At 36.4% G+C, this 20,520-nt stretch overlaps 2 protein-coding genes across 2 annotated transcripts in view; one reads left to right on the forward strand and one right to left on the reverse strand.

The window, feature by feature from the left end:
- LOC149951433 (uncharacterized) overlaps positions 1 to 20,520 on the forward strand; it is a 56,578-nt gene that overhangs the window by 28,514 nt on the left and 7,544 nt on the right. The window lies entirely within an intron of this gene.
- Positions 16,525 to 16,975, reverse strand: LOC149951435 (uncharacterized). Its single transcript, XM_090169555.1, has 3 exons — positions 16,970 to 16,975; positions 16,674 to 16,916; positions 16,525 to 16,598 (listed from the first exon to the last, which is right to left on the reverse strand). The coding sequence occupies exons 1-2, from the start codon at positions 16,973 to 16,975 to the stop codon at positions 16,707 to 16,709; spliced, it is 216 nt and encodes a 71-aa protein (XP_090025681.1). The 3' UTR covers positions 16,525 to 16,598; positions 16,674 to 16,706.

A 20,520-nucleotide genomic window follows, 5' to 3' on the forward strand; every position in this document is an offset into this window, starting at 1 on the left:
GTCTAGAAAAGGCGACAAAAATTCCAACGAAGAAGGCGCAAATGCAAGAGTCTGATGACGATATGCATATAGCCCTTTACTTGGGAGTGAAGACTGTAACAACTTTTTCCGTGGGTCTACTATCTGCCCTCGGTGGCCCTACTATGCCAAGCGCTAACATGAAATTGTTACTACAAGGCCTAAAACTAGGGATAGGGTTTAGAGCGACAGAATTTGCTCACATCTAGAGATACTTTAATTAAAATGGATTTATTATTATATATCAATCATTACTAAGAATCTTTAATTTGGTTTTACAATAATTTTACTTATGTTAATTTTTAAGCGTACATTTCCCCAAAATGAAACACGCAGCATGCACAACTACTAATTAATTAAATCCTACAAAACTACTACTAAACATTGGATGGATGCCAGGGATTATAATACGATTGGGGTCAGGGGTGAACCATTGTTCTACTAGAGTTATATCGTTCTTGGTTTCATACTCAACTATACGTTGACTTGTTTGCTGTCGGTGAGCACATCCAAAGCACAAATTACCGATTCATGGCTGGCAGGAACTCACTAGACCGCGAGTGGAGACTATGTCTCTCTTTTTAAATTAGGGTGCCATCAACTGGTTGGAGAAATTGCTCCCGTCTTTATTGGAGAACAGTTCTCCTCTTTTTTATATTTTTTTCTAATCCTCCGTATATATACCGGACACGTTGGATGGTGGTTTCCTAACGCCGTCCCATAAATCCGAAAGGGTTCCAATCCAACGAAGGAACTACATCCTGGGTCTAAATGACCCCTCCTTGGTGATATGTCAAAGTCACCCTCAAAAATTAAGGTTAATTGGAAAGTTCGAAACATTCCGTTTTCTCACAAACTTCTAAAGCGTTCGTTTTTATTGCCCTGGCATCGGGTATGAACCGTATGATAGATTTATAATATGTCGTCCCGTGCATTCCAAAAAAAAAGCATGCGCAATTCCCCAAAAATAAAGTAAAAATAAACTAAAAGCCGCGTCATCAAAGGTGACAGGATAATTGGGCGGAAGGTTTGAAAGCTCCCGACCCGAACTCTGGGTATGACCATTGTCCGAGATAAAATATTTAGGAAAAAATAGGGGGCGCTTGATACTGACAGGCGACCAAGAGGCAGCTACTATTCCCCGAAGCCCCAGAGTGGTTTCTTAGAATTCACACAGAAATGTATCTCTAATATTGGCCTATTTTGGTGGGAACTTAAATATTCAACCATATTCTACTATTCTACTAAAATATTCGTTATAAGACGGATCAGAATGAGGACCATGACGTGTGGTTTCTTGACAGTGGTGCCACCGATCATATGTGGTCAAGCACTGAGAGAAAAAACCCTAGTTTTAACAGGATAATTTTACATGAACCGTCTGTATATCCCTTGCACAGAATAAGCCTGTGATAATTACTGTTATCCTTTAATTTAACGGAAGATATGTACATGAAACGTGTGTGTACAACTAGTACAGAATAATACTGTACAAATTACACGAATCCTTTTTTTTATACAGGCACATAAGTACATAAATGGCCTGTATTCTATAAAAATGGGTTGGTCTTGTAAAATGTACAGAAGGACATTGTAAAAATGTTCAGGAATATTTGCAGCTGTATTTATTACACACATCGAGAGTGTAAAATTAACAGTTCATTATGTAAAATTTTCTTGAATAACAGATATGTACTTAAACGGCTAGCTTCAGTAAGATTAACATTGAAGTTCTTTTAAAACATTTAGCATATCTGACACTGTAGATATACTGGAATCCATTAATTTCAATTTACAAACTTCAAACGTATAATTTATCGGAGAGCCAGTATTTTTGAAAAACTGGTTATTTCAGCACACAAATGTTTTAAACAGTTTTATTTATGGTTTTATTGCTGTGGGGGCGCGCCCCGTACGACCACCCTTCATCTACTACTTGTTAGTTAATAGCATCTAAACCCCGTAAATTTAATTACGCATAAGGCATGGTAATTTCTTTGATAATCCTTCACCCTGCAGACCAAGAAGTGATTTGGAAATGTTTTCGATTCCGACATTGCCCAAAATTATATTTTTGGGTGCACTGCCCAAGGCAGGGATTGACTAAACTCTATTTTGAAATCTATTAATGATAGAGTCATGATATGTTTTGTGGTTATAGTCATCCATTATCGGCCTCAAATGGTTTTAATTAAATTTTAATTAAAACGTCATACAAATTGTAAGAAATAAATAAGAAAAATGAATAAATATAAAAACCGTGAGATATTTTTTACAACCTTAGCGAGTGTTTCTTTCGGAAAAGAGCGAGCGTTTAATATTTAGTCGTTTGTCGAATGGATTTACAGCAATAAACAATTCGGTAAAATACTACTTACGTGATAATTTACTTTGGTTTATAGAGAGGCATAAGGCTCTGCCCGATTTCTTTTGAACCAGAGAGGCTCACAATTAGATTAGTACCTATCTGGCAAACCTGAAAACCCAGTTGCCTCGTAAAACATGTAAAAGTTTGTTCCAAAGTCTTCTGACTTTATTGTTATTTTTTAAACAAAATCATTTTTACTAGTGAAATAGCTGTGTATCAGTAATTACGTAAACATTTAAATTAAAATCGTGCTATATTTTGAAATATAGTCTCTTTACGTAGGCTACCTTAGCTATATACTACAAATCAACCTTACGCGTGAAACTTTGAAAATACTAACAAAAAAGGGCTAAACAAAAGGCGTATTTTAAAAACCGAGAACAACTTGTGCATTATCGGGTCTTCATGAGGGATTTGACCTGTTAAGCCCCGGATTTTATCGAATTGTCTGTGCGGATAACCTTTTAATTATATACTATTGGAAAATGTGAGATCGGCCCTGCATATTAGCTGTTTTTTCCCTAGCTACAATGTCAAAAATTCAGTTTCATATTCGTAAATTTAACTAAACGTGTTCGTGTATTTTCTACAATAATGTTTGTTGAATTAATTATTTGCTACTTATCGAATTTACTGAGATGTAAAAAGTATTTGCTAACGACGGATTTGTAAAACGAACTTTAATATGCCAATAAAATTACGTATAAGGTTCACGTACTCCAGACTGTTATTCATGTTGATTTGACAGACTTTATTACCGTGTTATTTACAGCTATTTCAGCATGTTAAATTAACATAAAATTACTTGTAATATTATAATACGGAATAAGCTGCTATATTTACAGAAACGTCTTGGCATCCCCTGCTTCCAACACTTTAATGTAATTTGAACAGGGATTTTTTTTCAGTGCGAAAGGGCCATATGACCAACTTCCAACACATAAAAGCTTCAGAAGAAGTAGCTAACAACGACGCTATTCGCGTTGGAGGTAAGGCAAAATGCAATTCACCTTGGACTCGAATACGAAGAAGTATATTATCCCTTCAGAAGACGTTCTTTTCGTACCCGATTTGGACAGAAATCTTTTGTCAGAATGTCAGTGGGTCGTATAGAGGAAATGGGATACGTAGTAGAATTCAAGGACGGAAAAGCCCATGGCAGAATAATCTTGACTGCTACCCGCCAAAGTCGACTCTATAAAATCAAAGAAGATTTACAAAGTCACGTCGTAAAGATAGCTAGAAGAGCTAATGAAGATCCGTGGCACAAAAGACTTGGACATTTGCACAAAGATGCTTTACGTCACGTTCTCGCAGGAGAAGAGGACAATACTGAAAGCATGGAAGCCGAATCCAAAATATGTCGAACCTGTGTTTTGGGGAAAATCAGAAGACAACCATATCCTATTAGTCAAGCCACCAGAGCAAAAGGGCCTCTGGAATTGATTCACTCTGCCGTTTTGGGTAAAATTACACCGATGTCAAACTACGTTGTAACGTTCATTGACGACTTCACCCACCATTCCGTGGTTTACTTCATGAAGAAGAAGAGTCAAGTACTCGAGAAATTTGACGAGTTCAGAAGTAAATCGGAAAATGCCCTGGATCTGACAATTAAGAAGTTAAGGACCGATAATGGCGAATATGTTTGTAACGATTTTGACGAATACCTGGTGAAGCTTGGAATAGTTCATCAACTATCGATTCCAGGAACTCCGCGACAAAACGGTGTGGATGAGAGAGCCAACCCAACGCTCATGGACACGACCAGGTGTATATTGATAGAGTCTGGACTACCATGACCTTTCTGGGTGGACGCTATGAATAATGCCTGTTATATTCGAAATAGATGACCATCGCAAAGCGTTAATTAAAGGATTCCCGAAGAGCTAGCTTGGGGATAAAGTGAAAATTAGCCATATGAGACCATTTGGAAGCAGAGTTTGGTCAGCCCGTAGCAAGATGGAGAAAGGATCCAAATTAGATCCTAAAGGAGTCGAAATGGTCTTCATCGGATATCCAGAGGGAGTAAAGGGCTATAAGCTTTGGAATTTTCGCACGGACAAAGTTTTCGTCAGTAGGGACGTTATATTCGAAGAAGACGTTTACCCTCTTAAAAGGGAAAACGACAATTGACAAATAGTTAGAAGACGAAAACAATGCACTATTCACCGATGAAGACTATTTCGTAATACGTATCCTAGAGAATCACGATGAAAGAGTTTCAGTGAATGATGAGCTCCAGCCAAGTGAAGAAATTCCGCCAGCTGAATTGCAGAAGCAATCAACTACAATGGAAGACTTACTCAAGTTACTCATAGTAAAAGAAGGAGGAGGATATATCCCTAGTGCATGAGCTCAGAAATCGAGTTCAAAGGTCGGAAGCAAATACTCCTTCCTTGAGACGTTCGGAAAGAATAATCAATAGGAACGCTCAAACGGCTAAATCGGTTCCACCAAACATTAAAAGACATTGCAAATCCATTCGCAACAACCCTATTGACACGGACTGATACTAATAAATGGAGAGACGCTATGGCCGAAGAAATGAAGAATTTGAATGAAAAAGAAACATGGAACCTCGTCCCTAGACCCGTAGATAGGAGAGTAATTAGTTCCAAATGCATATTCAAGAAAGATACACCCAAGACGGCGATCTGGAGAGATATAAAGCCCGATTGGTAGAGCTAGAGGATTCACTCAAGTCACTGTCATAGACTATCAAGATACGTATTCGCCTGGAATGAAAATTAAATCTTTAAGACTACTAATGGCTCATGCAGCAAAGTGGGATTGGAAAATTCACCAGCTCGATATAACAGCGGCTTATGATCTCAAAGGAACACTTACCGAAGAAATTTTTATGGAACCACCAACTTTATTTAAAGAAACCGGGAAAGAAGACTTTGTTTGTCATTTAGAGAAGAGTATCTTTAGATAAAAACAATCCGGGTGACAATGGAACGAGTGTTTCGACGAATTCTTGAAGAGCACGCGACTAGTAAGATCCAAAGCAGATCCTTGTATGTAGTTTAACTGGGAATATATGTTGACGACACCGTTTCAATTGCCATGACTTACGAAATAGCCAACGGATTCATTGAAGAAGTCGGTGAAGCCTTTGAGACACTGAAATTAGGGGAAGCAAATCAGATGCTATCCATAAATATAGAGCGACATGAAGACGGCTCTATTTCCCTCAATCAAACCAAATTTGCTGAAGAAATTCGGAAAACGTATCGAATGAGCGACGCCAAAGGGGTAAACACACCTTTGGGTCCAGGAGTGAACCTGAGGAAGGTTTCCGATAAAGATTGGACCATGGAAAAGACTTCCAGTAGTAACATAGCATACAGGCAAGCCGTTGGAAGTGTACTGTATCTTGCAAGAGCGACAAGGCCCGATTTGGCACACGCAGCAACCTAACTTAGCCAATTTAATGAGCGGCCAGCTAAGGAACATTGGCCATGCGTAAAACAAGTAAAAAGCACTACAGTCTGACTTATTAGAGAAATTCCGGGAAAATCACCGCGTACTCCGATGCCGACTGGGGAAGAGATATTATCGATCGAAAATCTTTCAGTGGATATGTATTTCTCTTATGTGGTGCAGCGAGAAACAGAAAACTACATCATTGTCCACGGTAGAGGCCGAATATTAAGCCATGTGTGCAGCGTCGAAGGAGGCACTCTGGTTTCGCAATCTACTCGATTAAATCGAAATCGACGATATGGTACGTGAACCACACTGTTAAAAAAAATTGTTCTAATTTGAACAAATTGCCGTTCGGAAGGTTGTCCCTGTAACAGAACGCCATTTTGTTCTAATATGAACAAAAAATATTCGTTCGATAAAGAACGATGGTTGATGGTTCAATATTGAACTTAGATGTTCTATATTGAACAAACCTTCTTTGTTCAAATTAGAACGTTTTGTCGTTCGCCATGGACCATTTTCTCGTTCGACTTGGAATGCTTTATCGTTATCCAATACAGAGTACATAAAGTGGTTGCTTTCAAAATTATAGCTCATGTCTCCTGCCGGCGGTTCATCATGCTAAATTAATAAAAGTAACCTAACCTAACCCATTGCCCACCGAAAAGGAAAACCAGGTCTAAAACTAGATTATTTGAATTTAGTTCCAACCTCAATTACAACCATCTCATTAAGCTAAAATATCTACCACGAAAGTGATATGCGTAAAATAAAGAAAACCGTTTCATAGCGCAAAAGCTATTACACTCTATTCTCAGCCGAAAGGCCGGAAATTGGTATCAAACGATTTTAGAATTTTATTCTATGCTGAAAACGTCAAACCAAATTGCAGTATATTACGAAATATTTTCTGTAAATTTTAATCCTGGAACTTGGGCAATTACATTTCCGAACGAATTTCGTCTACCTGGCCAATCAAATAAAAATATACTTAAAAAAAACGGTGCGTGTCGTATAAATTCGGACCTTTCACAACCCTTTTTCGTTTTCCACTTCGTTAGGACACGGAGGTTATTTATATCGTTATTTGTGTGAAGTTTCTTTTCAATAGGTGGGGTAGTTTCTGAGAATCAGCGTTACAGACCTAACGCCATTTGAGTCGCTAATAATGGAGCTACGCTCCAACAATGAATTTGAATCTTCGGTAAATTTCCAAACACACTGTACATACAACTACAAAAACAACTTCATTACAACATGTTCTAACTCACCCTGTAAATAAATTACTACGAGTAATAGTTTAATCAACCAGTACACTAACTTAAAACGACATAATATTGTACGAAAAAACTACCTATAACAAAGCGCACTATAAACCACTTATTTATTACTTTATGGATGTCATACTTGTTTGTTACTTTTGGCCATACGAAGTTTTCCGCAAAATAGTGTCACACGTATTTGTTACTTTTGGCCTTACGACGTTTTCCGCAAAATAGTGTCACACTTATTAGTTACTTTTGGTCATACGTTGAAAGTGTCACTCTTATATGTTAGTACATGTACATGAAACCAATACAAAGAAATCCAAATAGGATTGTGTGTAAAACCTGTTCTAAGGAGAACGATCTCCTAGCTATTTTAAAGAATCTATTTTATTGTGTAGTTTACAAGCCTTCCTCCAGGGGGCGAAAGAGCATTCGTTCTTATTTGAACGAAATAAAATATCTTGAACACACCGTTCTCTGTTACATACCTTTAGAACGCTATCGTTCATTTTTGAACAGACTGTTCTAAGTTGAACGTCTTCTGAACGAATTTTTTTAACAGTGCATTCGAAATCCACGCGGATAATCAAGGGGCCATGTGCCCTGCTTAAAATCAAATAACGTCTGACGGAAGTAACCAGGCACGTACGCTGTAGAAATTCAGAAGACGTAACCACACCTCAATTTTTATCACTTATAAATCATTGGTATTTTAATTCCATTTATAAATTCATTGTTTATTCTTAGTGGTTTTTCTTAATTTGAAATTTTCCTTCAAATTATGAAATAAAAGCACCCTCAAGATAAATACTTAAAAATTTCCTAATTTTCGTTCAAAGGCAACAAATATGAACATAAAATAGACAAGATTTGTAATTTGCATTTTGCAAAACATTTCATTTTAATTTATTTTACATTTTTACAAATATTTAAGTTAAAAATTCTTGATTTCCGCCATGAAAGAAAAGAAAAAAGATGGCTCGATTGCACACAGAGACAATTAAGCATTTATTTCAATTTGACCCATGTACCTGCAAGAACGCGCCGAAGAAAGGACTGTCAGCTTATTTGCCGTAATGGCCCAAACCGTAACCGAGACCAAAACCGTGGGCGCCATAAGCTCCAACTCCAGCAACACCGTATCCGAGACCTCCAGTCTTGACGACTCCAGATGGGCCGGCTACGACAGCGCCACCGTGTCCAGCCAGACCATATCCTCCGAGGCCGTATCCGAGACCTCCAGCCTTGATGACGCCAGATGGTCCGGCTACGACGGCTCCTCCGTGTCCAGCCAGGCCGTATCCTCCGTAGCCGAGACCGTATCCGAGTCCGTATCCACCAAGACCGTATCCGGCGTGTCCCAATCCGACGACACCGGCGTAGGTGCAAGCCACCGTGGCAAGGAGAGCGAGGGCAACCTAGGAAGAACAAAAAATAATGTTCAAATTATGGTCTAAGAACATCCACTGCGGAATATTCCTCTAGATGATTAAACGTACCAAGAATTTCATTATGGAGGAAGTGAGTTGTTAATCTTGACGATGCAAAGAAAGACTGAAGAATTGTGGGCTCGTCAATCTCTTTATATACTCATTGGTGCAAGGCGTCAACTTCCCGGGAAATCATTGGTTAAAGACCGAGACACACCCTGGTACCAAGATTCGAGGTGGTGCTGCGGATTTTAATCAATTTTTTTTTCATACGATCACCTTCAAATAGAAAGTAGCCCTTCAAATATTCCAAACTGGAATCCGGTATTTCCTAAATTCTCCAGAATATAATTTTGGTTTTTTTTTATATTTAACGCGTCTTTACTCGTTGGTCTTGACTAATTTAGTTGCGAGTGAGTGCATTTCCCTTTCAATTTAAATGCTGCCTATAGGAACCCGTTTCTTATTTGATTGTTTGTTAGCATTGAAGGGGTTTCAAATTTCACTAATACGTTCGATATTTTTTGGTTTTTAGGAAGAGTACCTGGAACTTGTTTTGATTACCTTCGTCGGATGTTAAGAGCAATGACATAAAATATAATTCCTTTTTTTGGGTAACATTTCATCAAATTGTAAGAATAGAGATTTATATAATTCAAATAAATAAATAAAGATAAATTATTTGTAAATTATTTTCAGTTACTAAACTGCTTTACGGGCGAATCACATATTATTCGCGATATATTTTTATAAATTTAATTTACAGTGATTAAGGAAACTTTGGCTTTTAATAATTTGAAAATAAGACTATTATAGTTAGTGAAATCTGTTTTTTTTATTCATGATTTATTTCTATAATTTAATTTAAATTTTAAGGATACTTTCGCTTCTAAAGCTCGGAAAATCTTTGTACAATAGCACTCACGTCGTCAGTGAAAACTGTTGACTGTACTAGTTGATCAGATTTTTTTGTCAAGCGTAACACTAATGAATTTTAGATTAAAATAGTGTATAAGCAACTCTTTTACCGTAATTTGTACTTTCCTCGAACTTGATTTAAAAGTACAGAATCTAAAATCAGTGGAATTTGATCCAATGTAGGGAAATCCACTTTATTTCGATTTGTTGAAAAGTATAAGATCCAAACCCATGCAACTGGTTGTTTCTTGATTCCAGCTAGACCCAAATTTGGACATTAGATGAAGTGTTTTAAGTAGGGGAGGGGTGAATCAGTGCTCTATAGATGTTTTACTAGAGCTTCGGAATGCTTCGAGAGCGTTGCATGGCTTGATGTATAGTTACTGAGAAATACTAGGTAATAATAATAATAATAATATTTTTTATTAACGTTAGTAGTTTAAGGGATTGGTACATAGAAGAGGTGGGCTAAGTCACAGGTAATTGTGAGATTATGTAACATAAATAGGTAATTTTTACAAGAGTGAATGACCGTAAGCATTAACAACGTGTAAAAGGAAAAAAAACTGTATAGAATTATAAATATATATCTTTTTTTTTCATTATTACCCTTCTAAACCATTTTCCATGAAGTAAAGTTTTAAATTACGCTTAAAAATAGTCTCATTGACTTTTATATCAATTGTCTGTATTACCCTATTGATAAGTTTTATCCCATTGTATAGGATGGAAGTTATTTTTTTACTGGTTTTACAGCGTGGGCATTGAAATAGATCTTTAGAGCGGGTCGTTTTAATTTTATTCATTTGCACAGTTATTTTTCTATCACCATGATAATCTTTATACAAAAATAAAACGGTGGCGTAATTATATAGTTGTGGTATATTCAGAATCATTTATAAACAAACTTGCGGTGTGTGTTAAGTAGCTAACTTCGTTAATTGACCTAATTACCCGCTTCTGTAGGGTAGTAATTCTATCAATATTGTAATTTGATGTATTACCCCATATACAGTAGGCATAATTAATTTTAGAATGGATTAGGGCATAGTATAATTCTTTCTTGGCATTATGGCTTAAAACACTCTTAGTCTTGTGCAAAATTCCACAAGTTTGTCTAAGGGATTTACACACTAGATCAACATGGATTTTCCAGTTCAGATTAGAGTCAAAAATAATTCCCAGATATTTATAAGATTCTACTTTCTCTAGTTTATAGTTATCTATACAAATATCGACTCTTGAATTAATTGATTTATTAATATTGTGGAATATCATATATACTGTTTTTTCAAGGTTAAGGTTAAGATTATTTTTTTCAGCCAACAATTTATTTGGGCCAAGGCTATATTTGTCTGTTCTACAATATTAGCTAGGCTTCTACCACCAAAAAGCAGGAGCGTATCATCTGCATAAAGAGTAATTCCAGTTTCTATCACATCCACGATATCATTAACAAATAAGTTGAATAGTAAAGGGGAGATTATTGAGCCCTGGGGAATGCCGCTACCTAGTGAGTTGAAATCAGATAGTTTACCATTTACTTTAGTACTGCATTTCCTATTAAATAGGTAACTTTTAAGCCAGTCGCTAGCTTTTCCTCTGATTCCGTGTCGTTCTAGTTTAGCTAATAGAGCATAATGGGAAATTGAATCAAAGGCCTTTTTAAGATCGAGAAAGACCCCTACCGCCATTTCGCTTTTATCAGGGTGATTTAAAATTGATGTATATACTTCACATATAGCGTTCACTGTACCCGTTTTCTTGCGGAAGCCGTACTGTTGCTTGGATAATATTTTATATTTATCGGTGAACGAGAGGAGTCTATTATAGTACGCTTTATCGAAAAGCTTAGATATAAAGTTTAAGACAGATATTGGGCGATAGTTTTTGACATCATTTAACTCCCCTTTTTTATGAATCGGTACTATAATCGGATTTTTTAGATTATTCGGGTAAGTTCCTGATGAAAAAAAAAGGTTTATCAAGAAAGCGAGAGGAGTTAATATTAATGGAAGTATGTATTTTATTGGTTTAGGATGTAAATTATCAAACCCTACTGCAGTATTATTTAGTATAGAGTTCGAGAGAGACAGAATTTCTTGTTCGGAGACAGGGAAAAGGGACATTGTATGTTCATTGATTTTTGAAGAGATATTTCTGTCTCCCCGTTAGAGGGGATTGGTTTAGTAAAGAAATCATTTAAATTGTTAGGCTGCAGAGGGATATTGGTTACGGAGGTTTTGTTTCGATTCGCTAGCTGATTCATTATTTTCCATTTATCTTTCATATTTTTACACCTAGATAGCTTTAGGGCGTAAAAGTTACTACGTATGTCTCTTATTTTTTTATTTGTGGAGTTTCTTATTTCTTTATAGTCTGTTACATTTTTTGCGGTAGGGTGTCTTTTTGCTAATCTTTGTGAGTTATGTTTTAATTATAACAATTTTTTAATTTCCGGGTTGACCCAGGACTCGTCATTTTTAGCTATGTTTATATAATTAAAGCATTTATCGTAAGTTTCTTTTAATTTTATTTCGAATAGACAATAGGCATCGTTGATGTCTTCCAAACTGTATAGAATGTTCCAGTTAATTTCCGAGACCTTAGCTTCAAATATTTTAAAATTTTTTATACTAAAATTTCTAATTTTGATTAGTTTTTGGGCGTTAATGCTGTTTGCGTCTTCAACTGTATGGTCCGTTATATCAATATCTAATGCTCGGCTTGTAGTTACATAGTTCGCAAAAATATTGTCAATGCATTTCCCGGAGATTCTTGTTTGCCCAAAATAGGTTTGATGGAAGTTATAGCCGATTATTAAGTCAAGTAGTTCGTTTGAGTATGGTGTGGATTTTAGTAGATCTATGTTGAAGTCTCCGGCAATTATTATCTGTTTCTTCCCATTATCCGCCAAAATCTTATTAATTATGTATTTCAAGGAATCAAAAAAATTTTTTTAAGTTGGCGGAGTGTGGGCGATAAATAATAACATAGTAGACATCTTTATTTGTGTTTTTATTTACACAGGTTTCAATATCCGAGTTAAATAAAGCTAGGTCAGTAATTGGTGTTATAGACAGTTCATTTTTATAATAGAAGCCGACACCTCCTCCATTTCGGTTTCCTATACCGTAGAAAGAATAGTTGGGCAAGTAGAGGGGAACATTGTCTTTATACCAAGTTTCTGAGAGAGCGTAAATTTCAGGATTTATGTCTAAATTATTAATATTAGCATAAAGCGACGGTAAGTTGTAATGTGCGCTTCTTATATTAGCATAAACAAGGCTCATAATTGTATGTAACTGGATAATCTTATTTAATATCAGAGTTATTACAATATTTTTTAGCCTCTACCAAGTTTTTGGCCTCGTTAAAAATATACTGTCTACCTTCGTTTTCTACTATAAAATTGGAGATAAATTTGGCTTTTCCTCTCCCTTTTAAAGAATAACTAAAGGGATACTTAAAAAAAAAGTTGAACTGATAAAATTTGGCAATACATATAATAACAATCAGCTAAGCTAATACCCTTGGCACCACCCTAGGCCCAAGTCATCAAGAGACTTTGATTGTCTTTCATTCAGGTGGCCGGGTTACAATGCGTAGGAGGGTAATGGCAAGCCCTTCATGCCACGCGAGCCCGCTGTTGGCATCCCACACTTACACTTACCGTTAAACTCTACAAGTTTTCATGGAAAATGGAAACCGAATAACTCGGGAGAGGACCCCTTTTTTATCACTTCAAAAGTCGCACGATGACTTAGGCCTAAGGTGGTGCCTTTGGTATTAGCCTAGCTGATTATTATTATTATTATTATTATAGCTTTCCAACTAGAGAGCTGCAACGGAGCGGAAATTATTCCGTTTCCGCGGCGCTGGAACGGAATCGGAGCTAATTTATAAGAAAGTAGAGGAACGGAATGGAATCGGAGCAAATTTCCGAAAATATGTTGTATCGGAATGGAATCGGAGCTAAATTCCGAAAACTCGTTGTAAAGGAACGGGATTGGAGCAAATTTCCGAAAAATCTTTGTAACGGAACGGGATCGGAGCAAAATTCCGAAAAATCTTTGTAACGGAACAGGATCGGTGCAAATTTCCGAAAAATCATTTTAACGGAACGGGATCGGAGTAAAATTTTCCAAAACCTTTGTAATAGAACGGGATCGGAGCAAAATTCCGAAAAAAAAGTCATATATTGAAGCATGGACACTGTTTTCATTTCTCTCTTGGCTGCTGATTGGGTCTCAAACTTTTCCAGACAGTGAGATCATAATCCCCCTTCTTCACCGGCTCGTGGGAAACATAACTGCAACTGAAGCATTTTTCTCTACGACTACGTTGCGTACATCAATGCGCAGAATCGCAAAAGGTACAACGGCCGTTTAGCGAAAAGGGGGAAAAATTGGCGGGGTGACCCGGCTTGCGGTAAAGTTTTAGTTTTACATTCAATTCAATATAAATAATAATTGCTTCTGTAAATTTCTGTATTCAGGAAAATAAAATAAATTTTCCTCATTTTTCAAGACTATAGACTCTTAAACGCGCCTTCCCAATCGACCGCCATTAACTTACAGTCTACGGGGAGGGTGATGAGAAACCGGTTTTGGGGGATGAAATTTCTGTGGTAGAGGGCTGGCTCGTTGGTTGTCTGTACGATAATGGCGGCGCTCAGTAAACGTTTCTAAAAAGAGTGTATACTGAGGGAAAGCAAAATATTAAACGGGAGTGGAAACTGAGCATTAAGTAATAAGCCCCATTTTCATGCTCGCTGGTAGTGGATAAAAATCGTCAAAATTCGCTTCCGTTACTCGCAAGCGTGAAAATAAAGCTAAAATATCTGTTTGAAACAGATCGACGCGGAAAGTGATAGTGTATAGCTGAAGCGGATTTTGTCGATTTTTACCCGCTACCAGCGAGCATGAAAATGGGGCTTTTTAGACGATTAATGAAACGGAGCGGAAATGGACGGAAAATATTGACGATAAATGAAACGGAACGGAAACGGACGGAAAATATTGACGACAAACAAAACGGAGCGGAAAAGGACGGAAATAATGGGCTAGAAATAAACCGGAGCGGAAACGGACGGAAATATTGGGCTAGAAATAAACCGGAGCGGAAACGGGCGGAAATATTTTGCTAGAAATAAACCGGAGCGGAAACGGACGGAAATAACGGACGATAAACAAAGCGGACCGGAAACGGATATATGTACCATAACTGGAAACAAAACGGAGCGGAAACGGTTTGGTATTTTCGTTGCTCTGCAGCTCTCTAGATCAACGCAGGAGTGGTTCCGAGTTGCCACCCTGGGCCACAATCCGGGATCGTACCCGGCTCCTCTTGCTGCGAGGTGAAAGTGATAACCACTCTGCCACCCCACATCTCCAAAATAAAATTATTATCCTAAAACTCAATCAGCTGGAAAACTGATCCAGAAGTGCAGGGCCGGACTAAGCAGAGTCGAAAGGGGTAATAGCCCCCCCCCGGGTGCCATCCAAACGGCCGTCGAAATAATCTTGTTATATCCATATCAAATCACTAAGTGCATATTTTTTTTTCACTTTCAAATAAAGCAGTATAGCTAGCAGTGGTGTTAATTTAAACTGGACGTTACGTTTTGCACCACCATGTTCCGAGCTCATTTGGGGATGATCACTGATAGATTGTCCCCTACCTAAAGTTTGCTCAAACCGGGCCTACAAAAATGACAATTGTGACACTTACAGGGTTTCTCCTTAAATTAACGAATATAAATACGTTAATTTACATATAAATATGAATCATTTTCTGTTTATGGCGAAGACTTTCGTTAGAATATTTTTTATAATAAGCTGGTTGACTTTCACTTTCCATCATAGAAATTGATGTAATTATAAATGACAACGATCTAAATATTTAGCTAACTGTGTTACCTGAAAATTTGAATTTTAAATTCGAAAATATTTATATTGAATTAAATATTGTCTTAAATATTATATTTTAACCTAATTCTATTGCAATGTCACTTACTACCATTCCGGAGATGGTCGTATAATCCCTGCGTTTGCTAACACACCTTTTTCTGAAATACTTTTTCTATATCTGAGTAATAGTTTCAAAATGTACCAACGGTTTAAATAAGTAGTTACGAAATTGTACTATAGAGCTAAACTTGCTATAAAATAATGGCTTCAGCTTAAATAACCCTTTAAAGGTCATTTCCAAGTTTATGTCGGGTAGCAACCCTGTTTTAGTTCTGGTATATAACTTAATATTATAATTTAAACTTTCAAAGTTTGTAAGATTAATTCAGTCAGAACTTCCATTGTAAATTTTCTAACAATTGGATTTGCTACTGCCAAAAAGCGCCGTAATGGAGGTTATTCTAATAAAAAAAAATTATTTCATTCCGTAGAAGATATAATTTGATTATTATGTGACTAATATAAAAACCTACTAAATGATTTTTTAAATCATTTCTATAGTTATGCCTTAAAAGCGCTCTAACCTAATATTTTTGATTTCTAAAATCTACCTAGCAATACTCCCGATATAATTGGCACAAGTGTTTTCGTGAAATGACTCTGTTCAAACTAAAAAACAAGACATTTTTTATACAAGATTCATTTAGAAAATAAGAGGTAAATGGTTTGGAAAGATACACGATTGCGGTTGAGAAATGCCCCGCATACGTTCAAACTAAATCCAGGGAAAGCACTGACTACATCAGGCGAAAACTATTCGCTAGTTTTGAGTCATTTTTTATGAAATAGCGAGCAAATTCAAAATACAGTTTGGCTGTTATTGTATGGATGAAGTTGTTAGTATGGGGTAAAAGGTGTACTCTTTTCGTCCCAAAGCGAGCGAATAGTTTTGGCCTATTGCCAATTTTACTTGAAAAACTGAGAATGGTCTACTGAATCAAAACGTCGAGAAGACCACCATCATTAACCCTTTAACAAAGTTGACCCTAATATGTAGTGACATTTGTGACATTAGTGCACTCGCCCGATTAAGTCAAGAGAATTCCGCCAAGTTTAGCTAGCTAGGCAACAAATATGAACATAAAATAGACAAGATTTGTAATTTGCATTATGCAAAATATTTCATTTTAATTTATTTTACATTTTTACAAATAGTTAAGTTAAAAGATCTTGATTTCCGTCATGAAATCTGCAAAGGAAAAACGATTGCTCGAATTAACACACAAAAAACAATTGAGTATGTATTTCAATTTAACTCATGTACCTGCAAGAACGGGCTGAGGAAAAGATTGTCGGTTTATTTGCCGTAATGGCCCAAACCGTAACCGAGACCAAGACCGTGGGCGCCATAAGCTCCGAGTCCGTAAGCTCCGACTCCGGCAACACCGTATCCGAGACCTCCAGTCTTGACGACTCCAGATGGTCCGGCGACGACAGCGCCACCGTGTCCAGCCAGGCCGTATCCTCCGAGGCCGTATCCTCCGAGGCCGTATCCGAGTCCTCCAGCCTTGATGACGCCAGATGGTCCGGCTACGACGGCTCCTCCGTGTCCAGCCAAGCCTCCATAGCCGAGACCGTATCCGAGTCCGTATCCACCAAGACCGTATCCGGCGTGTCCCAATCCGACGACACCGGCGTAGGTGCAAGCTACCGTGGCGAGGAGAGCGAGGGCAACCTAAGAAGAAAAAACACGTTCAAATTATGGTCTACGAATATTCCCCATCTTCCTGCAGTCCAGCAGTCGTACCAAGAATTTCATTGTGGAAAAGTTGAGTTGTTAATCTTGCTGATGCAAAGAGAGACTGAAGAATTTTGGGCTCGTCAGTCTCTTTATATACTCATTGGTGCGAGGCGTCAACTTCCAGGGAATCATTGGCCAAAGACCGAGACACACCCTGGTACCCAGATTCGAGGTGGTACAGTGGATTTTAATCGATTTCTTTTCTTATGTTCACCTTCAAATAGAATCTAGCCCTTCAAATATTCCAAACTGGAATCCGGTATTCCCACAATTCTCCGAGTATCATTTTGGGTTTTTTTTATATTTAACGCGCCTTTTCTCGTTTGTCTTGAGAATATTAGTTACGATTGAGTGCATTTCCCTTTCAATTCAAATGCTTGCTATTTTATTTAATTGTTTATATATCATTGAAATGGTTTCCGTTTCAATTTTCTTTAGTATGTTAGTTATATATATATATATATATATATATATATATATATATATATATATATATTTGGTCTTTTAGGAAGAGCATCTGGTTCTTTGTTTTTGAACCCAGCCATATTTCTACCGCTCATGATCTTCTTCGGATCTGAGAGGCAGTTATATAAAAGTATTACATTTATTCTTGTGTAACATTTTATCAAATTTCGAATTTAGTGTTTATATTTATTTAAATTAATAAAGCTTTATATTGTATATATATTTTAATTAATAAAGCTTTACAATTTATATATATTTAAATTAAAAAAGCTTCATTGTGTATAAATATTTAAATAAAGCTTTATTAATTATATTTATTTAAATAAACATTTATTGATTATATTTATTTAAATAAACCTTAATGATTATATTTCTTTAATAAAGCTTTATTGATTTTATTTATTTAAATAAAGCTTCATTGGTTACCGATATGCGTAATAAAATTAGACGAAGGTATCACACATTATTCATGATATTTTTTGCTCCCTTAAAAGATCATATCACGTTCAAGGTCGAAATGGTTACTTCATGGACAGTGTGAACAGATTTGGAATGTTTAGTAGCGGTTTCGAAGTGAAAAAGGAGTACTGGGTTCGAAAAACATTGTTTCGCCAGTACTAGACTGGGCATTTTCCGCCATAGGGCGTTGAAGTACAATATGATATACATGTAACATACAAAACGCAAACAATTTTAAAATTTTATAAGGACATAAATTTATTTATTTTGAAAACCAGGTATTTTAAAAAATCAAGATAAAAAAATAATAAAACTATATTCAAAGAAAATATTTCTTTAGAAAGAAATTAGGAAAAACGTAAAAGTTAACCTTTGGGATTAATAACCCTGAAATTTCTGGAGATTGAACTATTCGCATTGGTGTTGCGTATTAACAAAGATAAACCTAGATTCGAATGCTGAGAGCTTTCTGATTGAAGGATTTGCAATGAAGCGTTTACCCACTTCCAGCACGTGACCTCCGATAAATCTTCCTCATTCGGTGGCTGCCACAATCCTATAACGGCCAACTTTGATGATGCGCTGTTCGCGCAATAGTGCGTCACCAAAGTTGGCCGTGGTTTTATCTATAGTTGGTTAATTTTTTCGTAGTATTGACAGGAAGTGGGTAAATACTATTGACTACGCGCGAGACAATGATTTCAAATCTAGGGTATGAGGTTTATATTATCTTTGTTATTACACAAGAAAACATTACATACGTAAGCTACAATTTCCCAGACATTGAATAGCGCGATTGTAGCCAATAGTTTCCACATAAATTATCGCAAACGATTCACAAGAAATTTTGTATAACGTTAAAATGGAATATTCCACGTGTCGTGGGACAATCTCATTAGACCGAATCATAAATCCGCCAAAATGCGGCTTTTTCGGTCGAATGGGATTGGGTTCGGTCGAATGGGATTCTTCGCAATGGAACAGATTCCTTTTTTCAGGTTGAAAATCAATCCAAAAATTCTATAATTGTTTCTTTATTTTTACGCTCTTATTTCTGTGGCTTTACCAGCTCAACTAACAAGATTTTAATTATTAAAAAACCACTTTGTTTTAATTACCAACTACGTTTCAATGCTTCCAAATAATTGAAGCTAGTTATCTGCTAAATCACACTATTGGCGCCAAGCGTGGTACAAAAAGCATAACACTAGTGCAACACTCCAAATCGCTACCATAGAGCAAGAGTCAAGTAAGTCTGAAAACCCCTATTTGAGAAAAACCAATTTTAAGTTCGAAATCTAGCATAATCTAATAATGAAAATTTGATAAAAATAGAGTGAAAATTTTGTACTGAGTCATCTTAATTTAAAAACACTCAAGGATTCTCATTTTGAATTTCTTTCAATAGTCACGTATCTCGACTTACTTGACGTTTGCTCTCAGGTAGCGAAATGGTGGCTTTCAAAAACAATAATTTCACCGCTTCAAAAAGTGTTTTTCATTCATATCCGATTTACTCAATAAAGTGGTAAGCTTTAATTTATAATCCATGCTTCCAAATAATTTTTTACACCAATACGAAGAATACATTTATTTCAACTTAAGGAGAACGCCAAGGTTGAAACTATCCATGGACCTCATGGTCTATTATTTCCATAGAAAAGCGTCACAAGTTCTCTCTCCCCCGGTTAAAGGGTTAAACCTCGAGTTCTTCAGATTCCCCTTCCCAAAAAAACTTTTGCTGAGATTAATGATAATAGTGAGTGTAGGGAGCTGTTGGCACGTGTGGCATGAAATGCTTGCCACCACCCTGCTACGCATTGTAACCCGGTCACCGTTAATTGGTTTTACAAGTGGCCAGTTGACTTCGGCCTATGGTGGTGTAAAGTGTATTAGCTTAGCTGATTATTATTATTATTAAAGGCAATAAAAGTCGCTAGAGGACTTGGGCCTATGGTGGTGCTTAGGGTATTAGCTTAGCTGATTATTATTATAACATTTTAAAATAAACAACACTTTATTAATGCTACTGAAACGATTTATTTTATCTTTATACATGATTTATTTCGAAGTTAAGAAATCTGCAAAAAATGAACGAAAGGGTTTATTTAAAATTCTGAAATAACTATCAATTCAAAAATAATAGTTAAAAGTAAAGTTAAGCCCAAAAACGTTTGTTAAGATTATATTTTTGTTTCTTTCTGTAATAACGTGAACGTGTTTAGGTTGCCGAGAAAGTAAGTACTAACTAGTCCAGATTGAAAACAGCGATTCAAAATGAAGGCGTAGCGACATCTGTCTGGGACTTTTAAAATATTTCTTCAAACAGTGATTGAGAAACTACCAACTATTTTGATATTTATTATTCATTAAATAGTTAAATTCAGCATTAATTATGACCAATACTAGATGGCGCTATACAATTGGAAAAAGTGAAGATTTTCGT

This window comes from Leiobunum rupestre, chromosome 3, assembly GCF_980474605.1.
Source record: "Leiobunum rupestre chromosome 3, qqLeiRupe1.1.hap1, whole genome shotgun sequence".
Taxonomy (NCBI): domain Eukaryota; kingdom Metazoa; phylum Arthropoda; class Arachnida; order Opiliones; family Sclerosomatidae; genus Leiobunum; species Leiobunum rupestre.